General features: G+C 55.4%; 2 protein-coding genes across 2 annotated transcripts; both read right to left on the bottom strand.

Moving 5' to 3' along the window:
- Positions 1 to 728: 728 nt before the first annotated feature.
- On the bottom strand, positions 729 to 3,560 carry IE81DRAFT_196169 (MFS general substrate transporter). The gene is made up of 4 exons (XM_025510832.1): positions 2,856 to 3,560; positions 2,660 to 2,782; positions 2,226 to 2,577; positions 729 to 2,157 (listed from the first exon to the last, which is right to left on the bottom strand). Exons 1-4 carry the CDS (start codon positions 3,259 to 3,261, stop codon positions 906 to 908), a joined length of 2,133 nt encoding a protein of 710 aa, XP_025368224.1. The 5' UTR covers positions 3,262 to 3,560; the 3' UTR covers positions 729 to 905.
- A 1,439-nt stretch (positions 3,561 to 4,999) lies between these two features.
- IE81DRAFT_304267 (hypothetical protein) lies at positions 5,000 to 13,669 on the bottom strand. The gene is made up of 7 exons (XM_025512293.1): positions 12,064 to 13,669; positions 11,400 to 11,996; positions 9,367 to 11,319; positions 6,291 to 9,294; positions 5,507 to 6,213; positions 5,332 to 5,430; positions 5,000 to 5,255 (listed from the first exon to the last, which is right to left on the bottom strand). Exons 1-7 carry the CDS (start codon positions 13,207 to 13,209, stop codon positions 5,088 to 5,090), a joined length of 7,674 nt encoding a protein of 2,557 aa, XP_025368223.1. The 5' UTR covers positions 13,210 to 13,669; the 3' UTR covers positions 5,000 to 5,087.
- Positions 13,670 to 13,699: the final 30 nt, after the last annotated feature.

Here is a 13,699-nt window from a genome sequence, read left to right as displayed (position 1 = left end):
GCCAAAGCACCGGCTGCCACACAAACTTTCCAATCGAGTCCTCATCGTCCTTTGCGCACCCGTCGTTCCTGCCATGGATCTTTTCTTTGCTCGCGATCCGTTCCCGTGCCCCACGCACTCACACACCCATACACACACTCTCTTTCTCGCGCGCTATGATGGTTGCCAATCGCCCACAATCAGTATCCCAGCTGTCCATCCCGATCTTTCTGAACTCAAGAAGCCCCCTCTTCCTTGCACGCCATCTGCCAACCCTCAAACATGTCACCGTACATAGCTCGATGGCTTCCATTCCATTTTCCGAAATGCGATCTTGTGACCTCGACGAGAGCAGAATCCTCACTGTTCACTCGGAGCGATTGTTATGCGCGCTGCCTTGGCCATGCTAGAGGGTGTGCGAGAGCAACCTAGCTGTTGTTCAGGGCGAGGCGAGCAAAGCAAGACTTTGTATACTCGCTGACGATACGAGTCACGCATTGGACTGGCGCGTCTTGCTTTTCGAGTGCTGGCATGTATCGAGAGGTGCACACTCCCGATTGTCAGATCATCCATCACGCTCCAGGACGCTCGTTCTGCCTAAATCTGACACAGCAACCGCCGACAGTAGACACACCTACCGTCTGGAGAACCCACGCATGGCCATCAAGTTGGCCCTCGATAGCGTCCAGTCAATGGCAGGCTCACTAGAACAACTAGTAAGAATGCAATTGGGATTGCTCTAGCGCTGCACAGGTTACGCGCTCATGTCTCGTCGTGATGTACATGCTCCTGCGAGGTCCTCATATCTGTGATGTAGACGTTTTTATTTGGTGCAGGCGCACCTCGTTGTCGTTGCATTTGAACCAACCAGCGCGAGGCAAGAAAGAAGCGATGAAGTTGGATGAGGAGCGCCGCGCATCACGTCTTCACTGTTTGAAAGCGAGTTCAAACACGCGGCGAATCCTGCTCTTGGGCCTCTCGGGCTCAGCCACAACGCTCGGAGCTTCGCCTGGTGCGGTGGTAGGATCATTACCTGGACCCTCGCCGGCGACACGTCTTCCGCCCACATCGGTGTTCTCGATCTTGTTGTGCGATTTGCCGAGGTAGTAGTTTGGCATGAACAGACCTGCGAGCAGCGGCACGACCGACACGATGGTAGCGGCGAGGAAGAGAGGATACACCGTGCGGTTGTACGCGCGGATGACGGATTGTCGAATCGGATCTTCCAGTGGGTAATTTTTGCGCGCGTTCTTGACGCTTCCGTACAGAGAGTTGATAAGATTCGGTGGTACGCCTTCCTCGCGCATGTAGTCTCTCATGGTGCCGGCCCAGACAGCTCCTGCAATGGCGCTGCCAACACTGCTACCGAGTTTGCTCCAGAGGCTCAGCAGCGCGATGACTGAAGCAAGGTCCTGATGAGGGACGGACGCTTGAGAGGCCACTCGTGTACCGACGACGGAGCAAGACCCGCCGAGGGCGATGAGGATCTGTACCCAGATGAGGGCGGCATTGTTGGCGTTGGCTCCCCGTGCCCACAACGCAACGCCGTTGCCAACCAGTCGAATGGTCAGACCGAATACCTGGAGGTATTTGTACCGATGAGTAATGCGCAGCAGAACTCCTGCACAAAGGCCGAACAGGGTTAGACCAAACGTGCCGATGTTGATATAGTATCCCCAATTGATCTCCGTCCACTGCTTGACGACGTATACGTATGAGCTGTAGTAAGTCGAGCGCAGTGTTCCGGTCAAGAAGTAGAAGATGTCAATGGTGACTGCCAATTGGAATGTGCGATTCTTGAGGATGCGCCTGTTCATGATGGGCTGGCTTGCGCCCCAAATCTCCCACGCTGCAAACATGCCCAGAATTACAAAGCCGCAAACCAGCATGGCGATGATGGAGGGATTGGCCCACTTTCCCTTTGCCCTCGAAGCGAGACTGAAAGGCAAGAAGATGAGACACCATGAAAGTGTCAAGAGGAAGAGACCAATCAGGTCCATCTCGACGGCGAACCGACGTAGCACGGATAGTTTGCTCTCCTTGTTGACCAGACTTCCATCTGCTGCGATCAAGCGGCGCTCGTATAGACTGGCACCAAAAGCCAGCTGGCCATTCTTCTTGGCCTTTCGCTCTGCGATGTACATGATGATGACGGCAGGCATGACGCATACAGGCGCACTAAGGGGGAAGAAGAGAGCAGCAAAGTCGGCAAGGTGTGCCACTAAGGGTATCGCAATCCAACTCACATGATGCAGAACATGCCGAATCCCCATCGCCAAAGAGGTGGGTCGTGAGCGATCAAGGGGCCAGAGACGTTGGGCCCGATCCAGGAGAGGAACAGGTAGGGGGAAGAAGTAGCAGCAGTGACAAGAGCACGCCATTGCAGTGGGCTGATGTCGGCTACGATGATGTCTGTAACGAGATCCAAGCCTGCTTGACCGGTTGCGCTGATGATTCTTCCGGCTGCGAAAGCGCCTACACTTGGCGAAGCTGCGACGATGGCGTATCCAACGACGTAGAAGACCAAAATCATCATATATGCCGTTTGTCGCGAAGACACGTCGCAGACCTTGGCGATGAAAGGCTTGGAGACGGCAACTGAGAGGCGGCACGATACGCGTGAGATTCTTCGTCATGGTCCTGCCTGCCGCTGTTTCGTTCGTGCGCAGCGAAGACTCACTAATGATTGACTCTGCGGTATCGATGAAACTCAACAGGAAGGCATGCTCGCCAAAAGAAGAAGCGCCGTAGATCTGGTACTGGCTGGTGGTGCTGCCGTCGAAGCAGAAGCACATGACAATGGCTGCGAGTTGAGAATGATGCTCTGGTGAGTTGCGGTACGCGATGCTAAGATCCACTGCTGACAAGATGCTCACCAGCGACGGCCACGTACAAGCTCCATACGAGCGTCCTGTTTCCGCCAAATACTCTGTAGAGCGCTTCCATTTTTGACACGCCTGCTTGCTGGTGTCTCTGATGCCGATTCCAATTGTTCTGCTCGGAATCGCTCATCGAAGCTGCGTGCGAGTCGTCTAGAGTGGGGCTCTTGAGCGATGGCGATCCAGATTCCACATCGCGATCCGCCTTGATTGGTTCGAATCGATCTCCATCCCTGCTGCTACGTCCGCCTGCGTTTGCCGCTGAGAATTCCTCCACGAGCACAGCCGCAGGTAAAGCTTCTGCGTGTTCTCTCTGTGAGAGCTCGTCTCTGCTGATGGCGACAGGACCATCTTGAGACCTCCCGCGTCCAGAAGACTGGCCCTCGCGGGAACTCGGAGCCATCGTGATGCCGAATCAAGGTGAGAAGCGATGTGTATGGGTGAAGTGGTGCTTCCCACTTAAAGGGCGTTGGGAGATGAAAGGAGTCTTGCTGAAGGCCGAAAGCGCTTTTGCTACAAAAGCTGGGCCAAGGATGAATCCTACACCAGCACGCAGGGTGCACACAGCAGACTCGCCGCTATGGACGGGTGTCTCGGGCGGACTGTGGCGGGCGTAAATTGAGACCGGAATGTGAGTGTGCGAGATGGCTGTGCTAGTGGTGTGTTGTCTTTGACGTGTTGAGCGGCTGGCAATGCTAACGATCTTTACGTGAATATAGTCGGCGACCGAGCGGCCGGGCGGTGTTTGCTGATCGATCTGACGCGGAAATATAAACCGCGAGACTTGTGACCTTGGATCTATCGACCTGCGCCGAAATTTGCATGAAGATATGTGGACGTGTGGGTGGAGGGAAAGATGAGGATGACGGTCATGCACTGAAGACCAATTAAGCTCGTCAGCCCATTTGGCAGCTCGTCTCACTGCAGGCTGAAGTGAAGCTAACGATCGTCAGAAGCAAGGCAAGAAAGATGCTTGCGCGCAGTCGCACCAGCAGTCGTGAGTCACGAGTCATCATGTGCCGGATCGATCAGATCATATGTTGTGAGTCTTCTGAGTGGAGTATCCCGCGTAATGCTCGCGTGCGCTTGCGCGACGCGCCGATGCCATGGGCGTGGCCAAATCACAGAGGCTGCTGCTGCTGCTTGCTGCAGCATGTGCTCACCCGCAACCATGCCTCACAGAGAGAGGTGCGGCTGTGATCAGCCTATAGCCACGCTGCAGTCAAAGCTGCTGGAAATGCTGGGCTATGCGAGGGGCAGCTGCCCGCGGGCAGGCACAGAAAGCAGGGGGTAACGCAGACGCATGTACGTACGATCGAGCGGTGTGCCGTGCAAAAGTGGAGCAAGGCGCACCATGCTGCATGCTGCTGTAGGCCTCTTAGCAGGGTAAAAAAAATATTTGTCGTCCCATATCCGATCTCCGATTCACTTTGCTATCCGATCTGACAGCAGGAGCCCTCATGCGCGAGGAGAACGTGCATATCTGCAGCGACGACTCACGACTACCAGCACGAGCGACCAGCAGCAGCTAGCTGGCCAGCAGGATATGCAGCTCCATTGAAATTTGAATTTTGACGCTAATGCAAGGCATCTAGCTACAATTCGCCGCTTCAATTTCAACCAGCGACACGGGTGACGCAAGCAATGTATACCGTACCAATTCCGATTCGTCACGACTTCGCGATCATTCAAATCTAGTCGCGCGAGAAGTCCGTGTGAGCGTCGCGAGCTTTCGGAAGTGATTAGTGAGGGATCAAGAAGGGTTGCATGCTGCTGTTTGAGCTGGACATTCAGGCGCACATAGCGAAATTCTTTTTCGCTCTCGATTTAGATTGCTACTTGTGACTCTTGACTCTTGCTTACAAGATTGCAGATATAGCTTGGTTATGTAAGAATACACCTCGGCGCCTGTAGTACGTTTATGCTTGCGCTAGCAGGCAGGAACACTTGGGCACCGCAGTGGTACAGCACTTCTCACCACACTCAAGACCGAAGGCATGCCGACGCGACCTGCCGCCGACGTAGAGCAGGATTCGTATGCAATTAAAGCACCACAAACGTTAGGCAGCCTTTCGAAGGGACAACAACGTCCCCATGCCAATTCGCGATCGTCCATGCGAATACGTCTAATCAATGTTGAGGTCGCGATTTCCATGTCTCTATAGGTGTGACGATACATGATGCACTTTGATAAATATGTCGAGGTCAACTAGTATTAGCACAGCAAGCTCATTCTTCGTGCTCCTTGCCGAGTTGTGTCAGGCTATGTAGCAAGCTTGACCATTCTGACAGCAGCTTGCCAACCCTTTCCTCCTCTAAACGCTGGTGTGCTACCTCTGCGTACAAAACTAGACGGCCATCCTCTCTTGAGACAGCGACCACGATGCGAAGATCAAGCTGTGTGAAGGCCCGCCGTAATGTGAGAAAACAGATTCGCGGGTGTTCAAGGTGGGCTTGCACGGCACATGCTCACCTGAATCTCTGGGAAGAGCAGAGCACCATGCTCTCCTTGAAGATACAATTCGGGAATGTGAGCCTTTGCCTGCTCTTCAACGGTGAATTGATGTGGAATCTGCAAATAGAAGAACTCGGTAATCAGTACGCGGCCCGGCGCCGAGAATGAACTCCAAAAGCCATTTTGCACGCACCGAAATAGGCTTCCAGCGCGAGGAGGTGGAGTCGGCCACTGCTTCAGGATCCCGCGTTTGCGTGGCAAACAAAAGGTTGACGCTGACGTTCATCAGGGGGTTTGCCGGGCAGCCGACCCAGCTAGCGACGTCAATCAGGCGGGCTTGTTCCATTTCGATTGGTCTCGAAAGCAGGTCCTGTTGAATCCTTCGAGCCGCACCGACCACTCGCAATGCGATGTCTCCCTTGCTCGCAAGATCGGAAACATGCAGAGGGGCCAGGTTCAGGCATGGCGCTGCAAGCTGCGCAAGCGCATCAGAATCGCCACCGCTGCGGCCGGTCTGAACGATGCCGAATGTAGCACTGGAGGATGTGACAGCTCGCGCTTGTACGATGGCCCACGCAGCGAGCACCAGCGAGGACGCGGACACGCCTTCCTTCATCGCGACGCGTCGCAGCTCATCTGGATGTGGAGCGGAACGGTCTTCCAGTGACACGTGCGACACCACAGATCCTGCCTCTGGGTTTCCTTCAGCCTGCAAAGACAGTAATGAAGGCGCAAAGCAGGAACCCAAAAGCTCACGCCACGAGCGAGCTCGGAGGTCCTCAGGATGAGCGCTAGCGTAGAAGCTCTCCAGCAGCGGCCTGAGATCGGCGGGCGAGCTGGGCTCTTCTCCATCGTAGAGACGTATCAGATCCCTGAGGAGCAGTGGCAAAGACCAACCATCTAGTCGATTGCGCGATTCAAATGTCAGCTGCGATCTTTCGGAAATGGCACGAGGCGCTCTAGGGAGAAAAACGCACCGTAATGGATGTGGGGCAAGACGAGCACAATGTAATCGTCGTGCGCGCCTTGTAGGAGTGACAGCCGGCTCGCCGGTTCGCGCACGCTTCGAGGAGCCAAAAGCGCAGCACGTGCATGTGCAACGACTTCAGCAACTTCTTCATCCTCACCTTGGTGAAGATTGACAATTTCGAGCGGCGGCGAGAAAGCCTCGGCTAAGACGAGGAGCGCAATGCGATGCTCAGTATCGTTCGTTGGCGCGACTGTGCTTCGCAGGATGCTGTGATGTTGCAGCAGATTCGTCCAAGCTCTCATCAGTGCATCTCGATCAAGGCGACCTTGGAACCTGCGCGCAATGGCAGTCTGGAACGACCGCCCTCCCGAGCGCTGCCAGCCCGCGAAGACGTACTCGATCCCAGCCGGAGCAGGCAGAGCCTGTGCTCCTTCTCGATGCTCTCTGCTCAAGTGGGCGACGGCAGCACTGGCGATCCTATCAGGTAGCTTGGGCAGCTCGAAGGATTTTGGTGGCGGCCTCGGTTCTTCCGTGTCTTGCACCAAGTCTAGCAATGCCCTGACCGTCTCTGCGCGCACAATCTGAGCCGCAGCAAGCTTGATGTTGACCCGCTTGGCTCTCGAGGAGATTTGTATAGCGGCGATCGAGTCGAGCCCGAGGTGTGCAAGCTTTGCCATAGGCTTCAGCTGAGTAGACTCGGTACGCAACGCCTGTGCAGCAATCTCCACAAGCCTTTGCTGTGACGCAGACAGAGCAGAAGCAGGCGCTGACGCCGACGCCGACGCCGCGTTACCAGGCCCATTGGTGAGATCATGCATCCCGTCTTTGTGTGATACTGTGCGAGCATGCTCTTCCCTCTCCCGAGTGCAGCTTGGAGCACCAGGATTAGCGAGAATCGTTGTGATGGCAGTGCGAAGATCAAGGAGCAGATCTTCAAGGTCCGCCTTTGAAAAGACATCCGCAGCGCAGCTCGAAAAAATAGCAAAGCCCGCACCCTTTTGCTCGTGCATTTCGATGTTGAGACTGAATTGCGTGCTGCTCTCATCAGTGTCGGACGACCGTTTCACAACCGTCCACGGGTCCCGAATTTCCCTGTGCTCCTTTCCCGTGTCAATGTGAGGTTGAAAGACGAATAAGACGTCGGACACCGCTCTGACTCGGACGGCTCTCTGAATGTCGCGGAGAGACGCATGCTGCGCGCGCAGCGCGTCGACGTTTGCAGCGTTGATTTCTTTGAGTGCATTGCGTTGCTTCTTGGAATGCGAGAGCGCGATTCGACAGGGGATAGTATTGAAGACTGGACCAATGACATCGGCAGCTTCGCGCATCGTCCGTCCCGAAACAACCTGGCAAAGCGAGATATCAACATGTCCGCTGCGCTTGCTCAATACTTGCGCAAGAGCCAGCTGTCCTATGCTCTGAGGTGTCACCTGGTAACGCCGAGCGATTCGCTGAAGCTCAAGTCCTTGCTCTGCGTCGAGGCCGATGGAAGCGCGCCAGGCAGCGGTGCTATCTGGGCCAGATACCGTGTTTCGCGAAGGCAAAAATTGAGTGTTGCAGCCTTGCATGCGCTCAGTCCAGTACTGGAGTGAGCGCACTTGAGAGACTGAAATCCGTCTTGCGGCGTCCAAAAATGATGGGTGGCGCGGAAGCTCCTCGTTCGCATACAGCCGCGCGACATGCTCTAGCAGGTTGTTGAAGCTGACGCCGTCGTACAGCGAATGGTGAAGCGCAATGACTAGATGATGTGGTCCTGATTCGCAGCTCGCAAGCAAAAGACGCACTGGTGGTGTCTCGAATGCATGTTCTGATCCCATGTTCAGAGCCACAATGGCTCGCTTGGACAGCTCTGTAGAAGGTTCCGAGGTGCTTATGCGCAGCCATGGAGACTGCACTGCATCAGCGCTGTGCAGCACCTGACACCATCGACCGTGTGTGGCCGCAAAGTGAAAGGTCAGGCGTAAGACCTCAAAAGTCCTGGTAGCGACGTTCCAAGCGCTTTCCAGGCGCTCAAGGTCGATCGCGTCGTTCAGACGAAGCGGAAAAGCGTGGACGTAGAGCTCGCCACCTGATGAAACAGTTTGCGATAGCATGCCCGACTGCAGAGGAGTGCACTCAGCTAGCTGAGGCGCGTCAGCTGGCGAAAGCTTCAGCCTCTCCGTGCCTCCTAGTTCCTCTATCAGTGCGGCTTCGGTCTCGTTCACGTCAGAGCGATTCTGAGATTCATCCGAAGCATTGAAGCCAGTCGACTGCGCCTTGACAGCAATACCACGAGGCGAGCCTGCTTGAATGATGTCGAGGGGCTCCACGAACAAGCCGGCGGCCGACAACTTCTGTGCCAGTGCAACTGCACGCAGAGATGTAAGACCTAGGGACACGAGTGATGTCCTCGGAGCCACGCCATCAATATTTTGGTGCAGGAACTGCGCAGTGACTTGTCTCACTGTCTGGAGCACATCGTGCGGTGGATCAGGATCTTCGGCGTCCTCCGTTCTTCGCTTGGACGAGCCAGATGATCCATGGGCGTGCGCACTTGTGCGTGTGTCCTGAGCTGGCAAAGCAGCTTCATCTGCGTTATAGAAAGCCGAGAGGTAGTCCTCGAGACTCTTGAGAATGGTTTCCACCTCATTTTCTGCAACATCATCCGTGAAAGCAGCGCGCACTTGGACAGCATCCGAAGGGTCGTCGAAGACGGTCTCGATTGCCAAGATGAACTCTGGAGTTGGCGGGCTGCCCTCCAAATGTTTGAAATGCTTGTAGGAGTGCGGTTGAGCGACGTGTCGGCACGAGAAGAGCACGTCAAATAGGCTTCTCGCTCCAAGCCATCCTTGAATTGATCCCAGAGGTACATGCTCGTGTGGCAAGCTCGCAAGAAGTCCCTCCTGAGCGGTCTCCACAAAGTTGGCTATGCCGCCGTGGCGTAGCGAAATACGTGTTGGAACAAGGGTCACCAGAGGGCAGACTGCGCTCTCGATGCCGTCAAGAGGTAGATTGCGTCCGCTCCGAACAGTCTGCGGGGCTCGGAGAGGGCATGGAGCGTCAACAATAAGCAAGGAAATGATCAGCAATATCACGCGACTCACGCCGAACACAGCTTCATCTGACCAGTCGCAGAACGATTTCGCTGCAAATGCGAAAGCGCCATAGAGTAGGGCTTGCAGCGTCACGCCCAATCGAGCGCAAGTGCTTTGCACATCGCTGAGGGGAATGTCGAGGACGCGTTGGGTGCGCGTCGACTTTGCGCCGCGTCGGGGCCGCTTTGCGGTCGACTGAAGCTGGGTCGTGTGTTGCAGCTCGCCGATCCAAAACGACCGGTGCACGTCAGACGAGCTGTCACCGATCTGGGCCAGTATCTGTTCCATTGCCAGCGGAGTTGCGCATAATGCTGGCGCTTGTGAGAGCAGATTGTCGACGTCTTTCATCAGGGCTTGCACAGCGAATGCGTCGTACAGTGCATGATTCAGCGACAAGCTAAAGTACCTCGCAGCCTCGGGTGCTTTGGCATCGCAGAAGATGTGCACGCTCCAAGATGGCGTAGCGATGTCTTCGTTGATGTCGCGCGCAACACCTGCAGCGAGCATCGACCGAAAAATTTCTGAAAAGGATGTCGCAGACTCTATTTGGCGGTGTGCGAGAGGTGAGCAGATTACGGGAGCTTGTGCGGAATCTGCCGACGCCTTTAACACCACCTGCAGTAATGCGCTTTCGGATTGAACGAAGCATGTGCGCAATATCGCATGTCGCGAGGCTGCAGCGGACCAAGCCTTTGAGATCTGCTCTACATTGCACAGAGCTGATTGACTTGGGATCTCATAGAGGAAGTGTTGAACATACGCTGACCGATCTTGCGTGATCTGGAAGAGCACGCCTGGTTGCACTGGAAACGGCGGCAGCACAGACTCAATGTCCTTGGGATTGAAGTGCTCTTCGGCCGTTTGGCGATGTTGGCGGTCAAAGGCTTTCAAGTCGAGATCTGAAGGTTCCTGCGCTCCGTCGACTTTCGACTTGTTCTCTATAGCCTGCGCACATCCGGCAATGGTCCGGGACGACAAGACTTCAGCGACTGACAGAGTGCTACCTGCGTGCTTCCTCAAGAGACCGGTGAGTGCTGCCAATTGCAAGGAATTCAGGCCACACTCCAAGAGACGCTTCGAAGGGCGGATGCCATCTGGCTTGGCCCCGTTGATACTCGTGATGGTATCGGCCACCTGCTGCTCAAGGTTCGTGAGCGGGCGATCGGCATCGACATCTGCGTCTTCTTCTGTGTCTGCTTCCTGCAAGGCGATCAATTCCTTCATATCGGTCTGTTTGAACAAGGCGATGAGTCCTTTGGTATCTACCTTGCCATTGTGGGACAAAGGCAGAAATTTGCAAGGAATGATGTGAGAAGGTCGCATATAAGAAGCAAGACCTTGCGTCGCAGCTTGCCTCAATGTAGCCATGATACCGAGGTCGATGCTCGCTAAGGCCGGAGCCGAGCGCCTTTCGTTTGCAGAGACCGTTCCGTCATTGATGGCAACGAAGGTCACTAGCAGCTCGGATCCCTCGCCCACTGCCTCGTGGCTCGTGACGACTGTGACGGCATCGATGGATGGATCGGTAGAGGCGTCTCTGATGACTGCGCTGACGCCCTCGCTTTCTATCCGCACGCCGCGAAGCTTGACCTGCGAGTCTATTCTACCAGCAATCAGAATAGTGCCATCGTGGTTCATGCGCACCAAGTCGCCGGTGCGATAAGCTCGGCACCCTGCTCGAGGCCACTCCACGAACGCCTTCTTTGTGACTTCTGGTAAGTTGAGATATCCCCGACCAACTAGAGGGCCTTCAATGATTAGCTCGCCTGGTGTTCCGCGCGGCAGGAGGCGAAGGTTTGAATCCACTACGTAGGCGCCGGACCCTTCAAAAGGAAGACCAATGTTGTCTCTCCGGTCCTGCACACCACGCACGCGCCTCGCAGTGCAGCCGATGGTTGCTTCAGTAGGTCCGTAGAAGTTGGCGCACACGATGCCTGGGTGAGCGGCCCATTTAGACAGTACCTAATGTGCGGAAGCACTCGCGATCAGCGCAATGCGAAAAAAGTGCACGTCGGCATTCGCTACCCAGGCGCCGCACTCACAGCATCCGTCATCTTTTCTCCGCCAGACACGATATACTTGATTGGCAGCTCCTCGGGCGTCTTGGTTAGAGTCGCCTCAATCATGCTCGGCACCATGCCTATGTGCGTAATCCCAAAGCGTTCAATGTTGTCCTGCAGATCGGCAAGCAGCGACAATCTGGAAGCCACGCTGACGAGACAAAGGCCAAGCGCCCAAGACTGGACGATCTCGGAAATGTGCACGTCAAAGGCCACTGCTGCCATGGCCAGTCTTCGGTCCGTGTCCGCGTTGGTCAATGGGCGAGGCATGATGCACATCGCTTCGATGGCCCAGTAGAGACCTCGATGCAGCTGCAAGCAACCCTTTGGGTTGCCCGTCGTGCCGGATGTATACAAAATGTAAGCCAGGCCATCAAGAGCTACATCCACTTCTGTGAGCTCGGTAGAGGAATGCGAGGCGACTTGTCTCTCAAAGCTTGTATCTAGCGACATGTCGATGCCTTTCGAGCCAAAGACTTTCTCATCTGCTTTCGCGTGGTCTCGATCTGTCAAGACGATCACTGCTTCAGAGTCTTTGGCAATGAAAGCCTTGCGCTCGGTTGGCAAGTCACGATCAATCTGGAAGCCATTACCAGGCTTTTGTGTCAGCTCGCTAGGAATCCGGTAAACTTCGACGCTGACTTACTGGCACGTAGCAGCAGCCGGCCTTCATGATGGCTGCCATGGCGACGTAAAAGTGTGCATCTCGAGGCCGACAAACACCAATGCGGCTCTCGATTTCCGTGTCCCCTCTCGTTAATAGCCAATTTGCGAGCTGAGTGCTTCGCTGGTCAAGTTCCCTGAAAGTGAGCTCTTGGCGCTCGCTATCCGGCTCTTCGCACAGTATGTGAGCCAGGCTGTCAGGTCGTTCACGAGCATTCTTCTGCAACCACGCGATGGGCAAATGCGCTCTGGACGCATCATACGGTGCCTCGTACGCTGATAGGAGATCAAGCTTCTCCTCCGCAGAGGCGCGGGACCCGGAAAATGCACCAGCAAGGGAAAAGTTCCCTTGACCCTCCTCAAAGAATGCGCTGTCGAGTGCTGGAGCGTAGCGGCACGCCAGGTGACAAAGTTGCTTGTCGAACAGCTCAGCAGCGCGCTCTGAGAGTATCACCGCATCAGCGACAACATCGACTGAGCAGCCTTGTGTGGAATGCCTGACTCCTACAGCCAGCCCATTCACTGGATACCAACGTTCTCGGAGAGTTGCAAGATCGAATGCAGCGAAGCTGAAGAGCGCCGGAGACTCTCGTACGTCGAGGCGAAGTTGCGCCTCACGCAGACCTCGTTCCATCTCTCTTTCTGACAGCACCTTCTTGGTCTTGATCTCCTCAGCCAGCTTCAGCGCTGCATCCCTCCATGTGAGATGCCCTCCCTCTTCAATCGAAGATTGTTCATGCCAGATCGGACGAGCAAGCTTTGTTCCGCCATCCCTCTCTAGCTCGCCCATGAGCACTTCGTCCGAGTCCGCATAGGCCGTGACAAGTCGATACGCGCCTGCTCGAAGCAGCGCAACTGCATCCACATTTTCATTTTGCAAGGAGCTGAAGATGGAAGCGTCGAGGTTGCAGCTGAAAGAGACGCGTGAATGTTTGAGTCCGGTCTGGTCTGCAACACTCGGGAAGCGCTGATGTGAGATCTCCTTCAAGAGCGCAATCGTCGCTTCAAGCGAGTCAGCAACTGGTGCTTTCGCTGCTGCTGTTCCTGCTGCTGCTGGCGGTGTTGCGCGCAGACTTGTGGAAGAGCCGCCCGCCTTGCTGGTCTCTGCGATGGGCGTCGACGCCGTCATTCCACGTAGACACGCTGATTCTTCCGTTGCGCTGGGCGGCTCGGACGACCAAACGCGGGCAGCGTGTAAGGTGACCTGCCCTATTTCGACGGTATGCCTTTTCGAGCGCGGGGAGCAAGAAGCTGCGTAGCAGATGACCCGAATACTCTAGATTCGGGCACGGACAGCTTCAGCTTAGCTTTATAGAGGCACCTAGCGCAGAAGCAACGACGAGAAGCGGCTTGTAGATGGCGTCGATTTTGAGAGAGCAAAGAGCGCGCGTGCGGCTCAAATCAGGAATGAAGCCGGCGCGGGTGTTCGCAATTAAACGACTCCGCCTTTTGGATGGGCGTCTGTCAGGCAGGTCTGCCCAGCCCAACTGAGTGAGACAGAACAACACCAATCGTGAGTGCGAATTGAGTGGGCGTAGGTGTGGAGAAGGATGTACATCTAATCCGTCCAGGTTATCGGTCGATGTGCGGCAGGCGCTGTTCAGTGTTCCTTACGGTGT

Source organism: Ceraceosorus guamensis (genome assembly GCF_003144195.1).
Source record: "Ceraceosorus guamensis strain MCA 4658 unplaced genomic scaffold IE81scaffold_50, whole genome shotgun sequence".
Taxonomy (NCBI): domain Eukaryota; kingdom Fungi; phylum Basidiomycota; class Exobasidiomycetes; order Ceraceosorales; family Ceraceosoraceae; genus Ceraceosorus; species Ceraceosorus guamensis.
The sequence above is the reverse complement of the archived record's forward strand: the minus strand, read 5'-3'. Positions and strand labels throughout refer to the sequence as shown.